General features: G+C 35.6%; 1 protein-coding gene across 1 annotated transcript in view; it reads left to right on the forward strand.

The window, feature by feature from the left end:
* The first annotated feature begins 700 nt into the window (after nt 1-700).
* LOC114480814 (mucin-17-like) overlaps nt 701-13,089 on the forward strand; it is a 28,861-nt gene continuing 16,472 nt past the window's right edge. Inside the window, exons 1-10 of the mRNA XM_028475237.1 lie at nt 701-784; nt 5,422-5,477; nt 5,653-5,981; nt 6,357-6,421; nt 6,551-6,714; nt 6,839-6,959; nt 10,485-11,292; nt 11,701-11,765; nt 11,854-12,017; nt 12,140-13,068. Of these exons, the coding sequence (XP_028331038.1) occupies nt 5,438-5,477; nt 5,653-5,981; nt 6,357-6,421; nt 6,551-6,714; nt 6,839-6,959; nt 10,485-11,292; nt 11,701-11,765; nt 11,854-12,017; nt 12,140-13,068 (2,685 nt within the window). The 5' untranslated portion in view covers nt 701-784; nt 5,422-5,437. The remainder of the gene's footprint in view (nt 785-5,421; nt 5,478-5,652; nt 5,982-6,356; nt 6,422-6,550; nt 6,715-6,838; nt 6,960-10,484; nt 11,293-11,700; nt 11,766-11,853; nt 12,018-12,139; nt 13,069-13,089) is intronic.

Below are 13,089 nucleotides of genomic sequence, written 5' to 3' on the forward strand. Positions count from 1 at the left end.
TGATGACATTAAGATGACTAAAAAGCTGTTTAAGGCTTTTGAGCTGAAAATAATAAGCAACTTATTGAGCAACACTAACTGAATGCTCTGTCGGTGCAGTGAAACTATTTATACTCAAAAAGGAAAGTAAAACTTTGTTTTACACAATAATTCATGGCAATAAATCTTATACCATATTTAACCATTTGATTGCTGCAACATTCAAAAGAAATGTGGATTTCCTAAAGACTAGTGGTATTTAGGTTTGTAACCATGAATAATTTGCTATGGCAATGTGAAAACATGATGTATATTTCAGGTCTTGCTTTCTAATTCAATCAGTCTCCTATGGGTAAATAACAAAAATAAAAACTACCACTCATCATTTAACTAAGTTATTTTCTTGCCTACAGACAGCAACAGTTTCCAACTGATCTATTACATCTTTATGAATTATGAGGCCATGGTTTCTGTTGTTCTTGATGTATTTTACAAGGTTCATTTGACATCTTAGAATTCATGTATTAAGTTCGTCATAACTTGTTTATGTTGCTAACGCTGCCAACACAATGAAGGGAGTAGGCTGCAGTACTGAACCACATCAATGCCAGTGCCACAGCCTTTCTGAGAAATTCTATATGACAGTGGCGTCACGGGGCAGTAGTCCAGAGTCCAATATATAAGGACACCCCATGAGATGTGCTGTCCCATTTAGCGTGCAGAATCACTGACGGGAAGTGGACTCAATTTAAACATTCTGCAAAGGGTACAACGCAATCAACGATTTACGGATCCGACATCTTTAGTAAGTACATATCAATTAATTAGCTAATTTTCACAATCATATGTTATACGTTGTTTTTTTCAAAATGGTCTATTTTTATTTTATTATATTTGTTTCGATTCGACATGGTTTGCAATAAGCTCATATTGCAAATGTATGGATTGTTCAAAATGGAAATTGAAAATAATAATTTTATAAAGAGGTGGAAAATGTACTCATCATTTTTTAAAGTACAATTACAGATAATAGTTTAGTATAACCATCAGCTAATAAATAAAACAAATTTGTATGTATAAAAATGAAGCAAAAAAATAACTTGATAAACCTTCAAATATAATATTATTATTTACATTTTAATAAATAACAACTCAGTAAAAGGCATTTGACCTGATTTTCTTTAACAGAATATACTTGAAGATTGTAATTCCTCACCTTTTATAGAAATTGGCTCAATATTGGGGGTTTAACAAATATTTCTGACAGAATATTTTAGCCTTTAACATTTTTAGTATTGAGCACTTTTCTGATATAAAACTTATTAACTTGCAATTTTCCCAATAAATTTTCCAACATGTGTTTTTTGGCAGATAACTCTTAAAAGTAACATCTTTTGAGGTCAATAATGTGAACTCAAACCTGTATGTTAATAATGCCTTTAATTAGTACTTTTCTTTAACATAGGTTTAAGGGCACATGGCACCAAAATTCATGTTGATGCTATATGCGAGAACACATCCTAAAAAGTGTGTCCACAAAATATTTTACAAGATTATATCCATGTTCATGTTATATTTTGCATTTTTTTGTTACTTTTTGCACATTTCTGGTCTGCTTTTTTGGAACATGACCAAGACGCAACCGGGAGGATCCCTTCAGCTTTACTACAGCGCTGAAAGCTCAAACTACGGAGCTAGATAGCATCATAATTATTATCATTATACCAACTACTCTCAAAGATGCCTCTACACTGTGTAGCAGGTCATGTAATTAGACATATGAATAGAGTTTCCTTATTTACACTGGCCCTGATCCTCCGACTTACTTGGTACTTACTTGCTTCCTCATCACATCGGGTTCATATAAGAGTTTAAATGTTGTTTTTTTAATCATACCAATGACACATTTACGTTTGTTTGTATTAGAGCTCACCTATAATTAAGCAACAGATGAGCATCATGCAGGGCGTGAGGCAGTGATAAATCAATTGAACATGCAGCAGACGTCTGTCATCACTTAGTGTGTAAACTTTAAAGCCTGGTTGTTGTCACTGGCTGCGGAGTGTGTGCCAGGTTGGACAGAATTAAACAGCCACAGAGCACTCGATTCAAACTAATCAGAATCAGAATCAGAATCAGAATCAACTTTATTGGCCAGGGGTGAATGAATACACACGAGGAATTTCTTTTGGTGACCTGTGCTCTCTCAGGTAGTATAACATTAAATAATAACAATCAACTAGAATAAAGAAAAACAAACAAAACAAAGAAAAATAAATGAAAAAAGAAGTATAAACATAAATATAAGAGTAGTTATACTAATATGTGCAAACTAACTAAAAATAACAAGATAATAATAATAATAATAATAATAATAATAATAATGAAATAAAATAAGAATACAATAATAATAATAATAATAAGATAATAGTGCAGTAGTGCATTGATGAGTAGTGCAAATAGGTGAACATTAAAATGAAAAGACCATGTCCATGAACATTCACAGTGACAGGTTGTTCCGGGGTTGATATGCTTAGTTCCAGGTTATATCACAGTAACAGAAACAGGTCCGACACTCTTTGACTGTTTAGTGTTGATCAGAGTGACAGCCTGAGGGAAGAAACTGTTTTTATGGCGGGAAGTTTTGGCGTACAGTGATCTGTAGCATCTGCCGGAGGGGAGGAGTTTAAACAGATTGTGTGCAGGGTGGGAGGGGTCTGCAGTGATGCTACCTGCCCGTTTCCTGACCCTGGACAGGTATAAGTCTTGGATGGAGGGCAGATCAACACCAATGATCTTTTCTGCAGTCCTGACTATCCTTTGTAGTCTGTGTCTGTCTAGTTTGGTTGTAGATCCAAACCAGACAGTGATGGAGGTGCACAGAACAGACTGAATGATGGAGGTGTAGAACATTATCAGCAGCTCCTGGGGCAGGTTGAACTTCCTCAGCATAAGCATAGTTTGGCACTTTTATTAGCAGATATCAGCATGATTTTTTTCAAAGAATTAAGGTTAAGTTTTTTGTATTCATCATATTCATGTAAATTGATCGTATGTCTTCTGCTCTTTATTGAACCCTGAGTAGCATTTAGGGTTTTGTAGGATACGTACGCTAGAGGCGTACATGCCAAAGTACTGCCTAGGAATTCTTGCCGAGAATAAAGGGCATCTAAAGCTCGTCGTTTTGGTTGAATTCCAGGTGCCACAGTGGGGGACAGTCGCTCCAGTGGTACCTGTCATTGTGTTCTTGGGCAAGACACTTCGCCCACATTGCCTAGTATGAATGTAGCGTGTGAGTCAGTGTTGGTGGGAGTAAGAGGGGCCAGTGGCGCACTATGGCAGCCTTTCTTCCATTAGTCTGTCCCAGGGCAGCTGTGGCTACAATAATAGCTTACCACCACTAAGTGTGGAGTGAAAAAATAATGCCTTAATTCAGTGAAGTGCTTTGAGTGTCTATGATAATTCGCTATACAAAATCCAATGCATTATTATTATTATTATTATTATTTAGTTTTTTTGAGTGTTCATAAATGGCTTAAAAGTGGAAAGTAGCAAAAATCAACCCTACCTGGTGGGCAGAAAGAGTCCACACCAATTTTTCAAATGTTGGATGTAGAAGTTACAGATTTCTGTACAAATATAAAGAGTAAATGTATGTTGTCAGGGAAAAATATTATAATAAGAGTAAGAAAAGTGTCACTATGCGACTTAGTGGAACAAACTGCCAGCAGAGCTGAAGTCAGCAACCAATGTTAACAATTTTAAATCAAAGTTAAAGGCACTTTTTTCTCTACTGCGTATGATTGAGAGGGAGATTTTTGGTCATGTTGTTGTTGATGTTTGTTGATTATTTTAATTGTTTTTACTGATGATTTTAAATGTTTTGTTGCAAACTTTAATGTTCTCTGTTGCACTTTTTGATCATGTAAAGCACATTGAGTTGTCTTGTGTATGAAAAGCAATATACAAATAAATCTGCCTTGCCTTACTACCTACTATTTATTAATGAACCAGAAAAAAAAAATAATTCCCTAATACATTCCCATTCATGATGATAATTTAAAAAAGAAGCTAATAATAAATAATAAAAGATTGTGACACAATAATAATCAGTATCCATACATTTTACACAGGCCAATTGTTTAAAAACAAATCAAGAATTGTCGTCTTGATAAGGAGGTTGTTATTTACATACATTTCTGAAACTAATTATTTAAATATTATGCTTAATGCATTCCTGACTTTATCCAAGATGCTCATTGAGGCAGCTCAATCTTAGGTTTAAAAAGTTTATACAGTTTCATACAACACATATTTCGAAGGAGGAAAAAGCATCAAATGAACTAATATATTAGAATGCAAGAAAGAAAAGTTATTTGAAAAATGGTTTAAATAAAGAAGTGGAACATAATGTGTTATTGTTTTAAATACAGTGAATATGCAGAATAAGAACATCAAATCGAGACATTAAGTAGTATAATCTGCTTTTAAAATTGTAAAATAAATTTAAGAATGGTATTCACATGCTTTTTTATAATTGATCTGGTTCTATCTTTTATTTGTATCACTGTCTGTATTGTGAGTGTACAATAATGACATGATTACTTTGCAAGCGTGCACAGGCATGCAGGCACGCGTGCATAAGCACAAAGCACAAAATAGGTCTTTTTTTTTTTTTAATACTTGAAATGTCTTAGTTTTTTTTTTTTTTTTAAGAACAAAGCAACATAAAAAATACTGCAACAAACAGTAAACAGTGTCACAGTACATCATTATTTCCAATTATATTTCTAGGCCACTGACATTCTTAGTGTTTGGTAAAAGTGTTTGAACAGCATTTTGAGTATGTTTTATTACAGTGCACAGGTAGTGTGTTGGTGGGGTATTCCCACAACTTCCCCAACATGTATGACCCATTGATGTAAAATGTGTTGTCATTTTAGGGATAGCAAAAAAGCAGACAAGATTCTTCCAGCAAAATTCAAGCCAGTACATGAAACAGGAAGTAGAGGAGGAAGTTTCACACATGTTCTCCCATTGTTCATCGGTTATTTTATCATTCAATTCTTTTTCCCATCGCTCCCTGATGTAGTTTGTGGTCTCTCCTCGAACCTTTTATAATTCCTTGATAAAGTTTTGAAATTATTGATTTGGAGCTACCAGCATATGCCTGTATTATTGATTGTATTGTTTTATTAGGTTCTGTAATTACCTCATTCTTAATTATTTCTTTTAGAAAGTATTGACGTAATTATAAATACCTTAAAATTTGTGCCTTTCTAAGTTGTATTTTTCACTTAATACCTGAAAACTTTTTAATGATTTATTCTCTGTTATGCTACAGTAGGTGTCAATACATTTATTGACCCAGTGTTTAAATCCAGAATCCACACAAAATTAGTCTTAAGAAAGAATGTTCTTATTCTCTTATTTAACTTGCAGATTTCCAGAACCTACAATGGGGGTTGAGTTGATCATTTTCCTCCTGGTATTAACGGGTAAGATAAAAATTTTAAAAAAACTTAATATTTGGGATTTATTTTTTTTTTAATGTTGGATTTTAGATGAAAGGATAGATAAATAAATGAATAAACGGATACATGAATGGATTGATGGATCAAATGTTTAACTGCTGATTAATGCTGAAAATCTATGTATCTCAATCAAAATTAGCCAGGAAGATTATTTCAACATCCGAATGGGAATCAACGTCAACTACAACAACTTTGGCCAAAGAAGAGACCACGTCTGTTCAGTCAACAATATTTACTTCGACAACTCCTTTCGATACGACGACAATCGAACATTCTTCGTCAACAAACATCGAATCAACAACACCTGCTCTAGATACATCAATATCAAGTACAGCAGAAACGACAACAGGAGCAACTGTCATCATCTACTACATGACATTTACATCCCTTCAAAGCTCTTTTACAAACGACCTTTTGGATCCATCATCTGCTGCGTATCAAGCTAGAGTTCAAATGATCACCTCAGAGGTACGTTTCTTTGTCAAAGGGCGAATTCTCTACATGGAAAAAAGTCTAAACATAGCATGTTTTCAGAATCAACCTGCTCGTAATTCACTTGTATTAACATTTGTGCCAGTGACCCACCACAATCTTTAAAAACAAGCATTTATTAACCACCATTAACATAATTTTAGCTATTCTTTTGTGTTACCACACACGCACACGCACACACACACACACACACACACACACACACACACACACACACACACACACCACTCTTTGCAAAAGATCTTTGAATTTTTTTGAAAAGCTCTTTATGAAACTGATGTGTTATTGTTATAAGGGAATATACCTCCAATGTTTTGTTTGAACTAATGATATCTGTTCTCCTATTTTTAGTTGGAAAATTACTTCCGACAGTTATTTGCTGCTACCTTCATTGCAATAGGAAACATGCAGTTCAGGTAATTGAAATTTTTTCATTTAATGTTAAATGTTTGGCAAACCATTTAACATTTGGTTAAATTTTATTTAACCAAATGATTTTAAAAAGCAAACTTTTTAAAATCATGTTCTTTGATTCTACTCTGCAGAAATGGATCAGTCATCAATATCGTGCAATCTCAGTTTTCAAAGGGGAATAACACTCCTAATAGCGCTGAAGTAGAGGAGGCTTTAGTGACTGCTTCTCAAAATGTCACTGGCTTTGACATTGAAACGAGCTCCATCATTGTCAATTCCATCCTTACTGTGGAATGTAAGATATATATATATGTATATTCTTTTTTTTTTTTTTTTTTTTTACTATTTTTTTAATATGATCAACTTGAGGCTAAAATGATAAACTAACCTTAACTGTTTTCTTTTTTCTTAATTTACAGCAACGATACCTTCAACAACGACACTATTAAGTACCTCTGCTGCTACCATGACATCAATTATTCCTACAACAACGTCACAAGAAATTTTATCAACAAATCCACTTGAAACATCAAGTCCAACATCATCAATTACTTCTGAAGAATCCATAACAACTACATCAAATCCTTCACTGAGCACAACTCTAGCAACATTTACAACATCTGGTCAAGCTCCAAGTAAAGCAGAAACTACAACAGGAGCACAAGAAACTTTGACATCTCTTTTGACAGCAACCACATCAAAAACCACACCAATTACTTTAACTAACCCAACAGCGGAAACTACAACATTTGAAAGAACAACACCATTTAGTTCAACATTTGTTGGACAGACCACAACAGCTCCATTGACTGCAACAACTCCTCAAACAACAGCCAGAGTTTCTGAACCAACAGATACAACATCGTCCACTCTTGATCTAACAGCTGAGACAACATCTGTGATAACAACTGATGCTTTAACCACTACTGCTTCTTTGACATCCCCTCCTCAAACAACAACAGGAAGACCTTCAACAATTGCTTCAACAACTGCACTACTAAGTACACCTGCTGCTACCATGACGTCAACAAAAAATCCTACAACAACGCCACAAGAAACTTTATCAACAAATCCAGTTGAAACATTAGGTCCAACAACATCTGTGTTATCAACATCATCAATTACTTTTGAAGAATCCATAACAACTACAACAAATCCTTCACTGAGCACAACTCTAGCAACATTTACAACATCTGGTCCAGCTGCAACTACAGCAGAAACTACAACAGGAGCAACTGTCATCATCTACGACATGACATTTACATCCCTTCACAGCACTTTTACAAACGACCTTTTGGATCCATCATCTGCTGCGTATCAAGCTAGAGTCCAAATGATCACCTCAGAGGTACGTTTCTTTGTCAAAGGGCGAATTCTCTACATGGAAAAAAGTCTAAACATAGCATGTTTTCAGAATCAACCTGCTCGTAATTCACTTGTATTAACATTTGTGCCAGTGACCCACCACAATCTTTAAAAACAAGCATTTATTAACCACCATTAACATAATTTTAGCTATTCTTTTGTGTTACGTAAGTGTCTTGTGTTTCACACGCACGCACGCACGCACGCACGCACGCACGCACACGCACACGCGCACACGCACACACACACACACACACACACACCACTCTTTGCAAAAGATCTTTGAATTTTTTTGAAAAGCTCTTTATGAAACTGATGTGTTATTGTTATAAGGGAATATACCTCCAATGTTTTGTTTGAACTAATGATATCTGTTCTCCTATTTTTAGTTGGAAAATTACTTCCGACAGTTATTTGCTGCTACCTTCATTGCAATAGGAAACGTGCAGTTCAGGTAATTGAAATTTTTTCATTTAATGTTAAATGTTTGGCAAACCAGAGCAAACTTTTTAAAATCATGTTCTTTAATTCTACTCTGCAGAAATGGATCAGTCATCAATATCGTGCAATCTCAGTTTTCAAAGGGGAATAACACTCCTAATAGCGCTGAAGTAGAGGAGGGTTTAGTGACTGCTTCTCAAAATGTCACTGGCTTTGACATTGAAACGAGCTCCATCATTGTCAATTCCATCCTTACTGTGGAATGTAAGATATATATATGTATATTCTTTTTTTTTTTTTTTTTTTACTATTTTTTTAATATGATCAACTTGAGGCTAAAATGATAAACTAACCTTAACTGTTTTCTTTTTTCTTAATTTACAGCAACGATACCTTCAACAACGACACTATTAAGTACCTCTGCTGCTACCATGACATCAATTATTCCTACAACAACGTCACAAGAAATTTTATCAACAAATCCACTTGAAACATCAAGTCCAACATCATCAATTACTTCTGAAGAATCCATAACAACTACATCAAATCCTTCACTGAGCACAACTCTAGCAACATTTACAACATCTGGTCAAGCTCCAAGTAAAGCAGAAACTACAACAGGAGCACAAGAAACTTTGACATCTCTTTTGACAGCAACCACATCAAAAACCACACCAATTACTTTAACTAACCCAACAGCGGAAACTACAACATTTGAAAGAACAACACCATTTAGTTCAACATTTGTTGGACAGACCACAACAGCTCCATTGACTGCAACAACTCCTCAAACAACAGCCAGAGTTTCTGAACCAACAGATACAACATCGTCCACTCTTGATCTAACAGCTGAGACAACATCTGTGATAACAACTGATGCTTTAACCACTACTGCTTCTTTGACATCCCCTCCTCAAACAACAACAGGAAGACCTTCAACAATTGCTTCAACAACTGCACTACTAAGTACACCTGCTGCTACCATGACGTCAACAAAAAATCCTACAACAACGCCACAAGAAACTTTATCAACAAATCCAGTTGAAACATTAGGTCCAACAACATCTGTGTTATCAACATCATCAATTACTTTTGAAGAATCCATAACAACTACAACAAATCCTTCACTGAGCACAACTCTAGCAACATTTACAACATCTGGTCCAGCTGCAACTACAGCAGAAACTACAACAGGAGCAACTGTCATCATCTACGACATGACATTTACATCCCTTCACAGCACTTTTACAAACGACCTTTTGGATCCATCATCTGCTGCGTATCAAGCTAGAGTCCAAATGATCACCTCAGAGGTACGTTTCTTTGTCAAAGGGCGAATTCTCTACATGGAAAAAAGTCTAAACATAGCATGTTTTCAGAATCAACCTGCTCGTAATTCACTTGTATTAACATTTGTGCCAGTGACCCACCACAATCTTTAAAAACAAGCATTTATTAACCACCATTAACATAATTTTAGCTATTCTTTTGTGTTACGTAAGTGTCTTGTGTTTCACACGCACGCACGCACGCACGCACGCACGCACACGCACACGCACACGCACACACACACACACACACACACACACCACTCTTTGCAAAAGATCTTTGAATTTTTTTGAAAAGCTCTTTATGAAACTGATGTGTTATTGTTATAAGGGAATATACCTCCAATGTTTTGTTTGAACTAATGATATCTGTTCTCCTATTTTTAGTTGGAAAATTACTTCCGACAGTTATTTGCTGCTACCTTCATTGCAATAGGAAACGTGCAGTTCAGGTAATTGAAATTTTTTCATTTAATGTTAAATGTTTGGCAAACCAGAGCAAACTTTTTAAAATCATGTTCTTTAATTCTACTCTGCAGAAATGGATCAGTCATCAATATCGTGCAATCTCAGTTTTCAAAGGGGAATAACACTCCTAATAGCGCTGAAGTAGAGGAGGGTTTAGTGACTGCTTCTCAAAATGTCACTGGCTTTGACATTGAAACGAGCTCCATCATTGTCAATTCCATCCTTACTGTGGAATGTAAGATATATATATGTATATTCTTTTTTTTTTTTTTTTTTACTATTTTTTTAATATGATCAACTTGAGGCTAAAATGATAAACTAACCTTAACTGTTTTCTTTTTTCTTAATTTACAGCAACAATACCTTCAACAACGACACTATTAAGTACCTCTGCTGCTACCATGACATCAATTATTCCTACAACAACGTCACAAGAAATTTTATCAACAAATCCACTTGAAACATCATCAATTACTTCTGAAGAATCCATAACAACTACATCAAATCCTTCACTGAGCACAACTCTAGCAACATTTACAACATCTGGTCAAGCTCCAAGTAAAGCAGAAACTACAACAGGAGCACAAGAAACTTTGACATCTCTTTTGACAGCAACCACATCAAAAACCACACCAATTACTTTAACTAACCCAACAGCGGAAACTACAACATTTGAAAGAACAACACCATTTAGTTCAACATTTGTTGGACAGACCACAACAGCTCCATTGACTGCAACAACTCCTCAAACAACAGCCAGAGTTTCTGAACCAACAGATACAACATCGTCCACTCTTGATCTAACAGCTGAGACAACATCTGTGATAACAACTGATGCTTTAACCACTACTGCTTCTTTGACATCACCTCCTCAAACAACAACAGGAAGACCTTCAACAATTGCTTCAACAACTGCACTACTAAGTACACCTGCTGCTACCATGACGTCAACAAAAAATCCTACAACAACGCCACAAGAAACTTTATCAACAAATCCAGTTGAAACATTAGGTCCAACAACATCTTTGTTATCGACATCATCAATTACTTTTGAAGAATCCATAACAACTACAACAAATCCTTCACTGAGCACAACTCTAGCAACATTTACAACATCTGGTCCAGCTGCAACTACAGCAGAAACTACAACAGGAGCAACTGTCATCATCTACTACATGACATTTACATCCCTTCACAGCACTTTTACAAACGACCTTTTGGATCCATCATCTGCTGCGTATCAAGCTAGAGTCCAAATGATCACCTCAGAGGTACGTTTCTTTGTCAAAGGGCGAATTCTCTACATGGAAAAAAGTCTAAACATAGCATGTTTTCAGAATCAACCTGCTCGTAATTCACTTGTATTAACATTTGTGCCAGTGACCCACCACAATCTTTAAAAACAAGCATTTATTAACCACCATTAACATAATTTTAGCTATTCTTTTGTGTTACGTAAGTGTCTTGTGTTTCACGCACACACACACACACACACACGCACACACACGCACACACACGCACACACACGCACACACACACACACACACACACACCACTCTTTGCAAAAGATCTTTGAATTTTTTTGAAAAGCTCTTCATGAAACTGATGTGTTATTGTTATAAGGGAATATACCTCCAATGTTTTGTTTGAACTAATGATATCTGTTCTCCTATTTTTAGTTGGAAAATTACTTCCGACAGTTATTTGCTGCTACCTTCATTGCATTAGGAAACATGCAGTTCAGGTAATTGAAATATTTTTCATTTAATGTTAAATGTTTGGCAAACCAGAGCAAACTTTTTAAAATCATGTTCTTTGATTCTACTCTGCAGAAATGGATCAGTCATCAATATCGTGCAATCTCAGTTTTCAAAGGGGAATAACACTCCTACTAGCGCTGAAGTAGAGGAGGTTTTAGTGACTGCTTCTCAAAATGTCACTGGCTTTGACATTGAAACGAGCTCCATCATTGTCAATTCCATCCTTACTGTGGAATGTAAGATATATATATATATATGTATATTCTTTTTTTTTTTTTTTACTATTTTTTTAATATGATCAACTTGAGGCTAAAATGATAAACTAACCTTAACTGTTTTCTTTTTTCTTAATATACAGCAACGATACCTTCAACAACGACACTATTAAGTACCTCTGCTGCTACCATGACATCAATTATTCCTACAACAACGTCACAAGAAATTTTATCAACAAATCCACTTGAAACATCAAGTCCAACATCATCAATTACTTCTGAAGAATCCATAACAACTACATCAAATCCTTCACTGAGCACAACTCTAGCAACATTTACAACATCTGGTCAAGCTCCAAGTAAAGCAGAAACTACAACAGGAGCACAAGAAACTTTGACATCTCTTTTGACAGCAACCACATCAAAAACCACACCAATTACTTTAACTAACCCAACAGCGGAAACTACAACATTTGAAAGAACAACACCATTTAGTTCAACATTTGTTGGACAGACCACAACAGCTCCATTGACTGCAACAACTCCTCAAACAACAGCCAGAGTTTCTGAACCAACAGATACAACATCGTCCACTCTTGATCTAACAGCTGAGACAACATCTGTGATAACAACTGATGCTTTAACCACTACTGCTTCTTTGACATCCCCTCCTCAAACAACAACAGGAAGACCTTCAACAATTGCTTCAACAACTGCACTACTAAGTACACCTGCTGCTACCATGACGTCAACAAAAAATCCTACAACAACGCCACAAGAAACTTTATCAACAAATCCAGTTGAAACATTAGGTCCAACAACATCTGTGTTATCAACATCATCAATTACTTTTGAAGAATCCATAACAACTACAACAAATCCTTCACTGAGCACAACTCTAGCAACATTTACAACATCTGGTCCAGCTGCAACTACAGCAGAAACTACAACAGGAGCAACTGTCATCATCTACGACATGACATTTACATCCCTTCACAGCACTTTTACAAACGACCTTTTGGATCCATCATCTGCTGCGTATCAAGCTAGAGTCCAAATGATCACCTCAGAGGTACGTTTCTTTGTCAAAGGG

This window comes from Gouania willdenowi, chromosome 18, assembly GCF_900634775.1.
Source record: "Gouania willdenowi chromosome 18, fGouWil2.1, whole genome shotgun sequence".
NCBI classification, from domain to species: Eukaryota; Metazoa; Chordata; class Actinopteri; order Blenniiformes; family Gobiesocidae; genus Gouania; species Gouania willdenowi.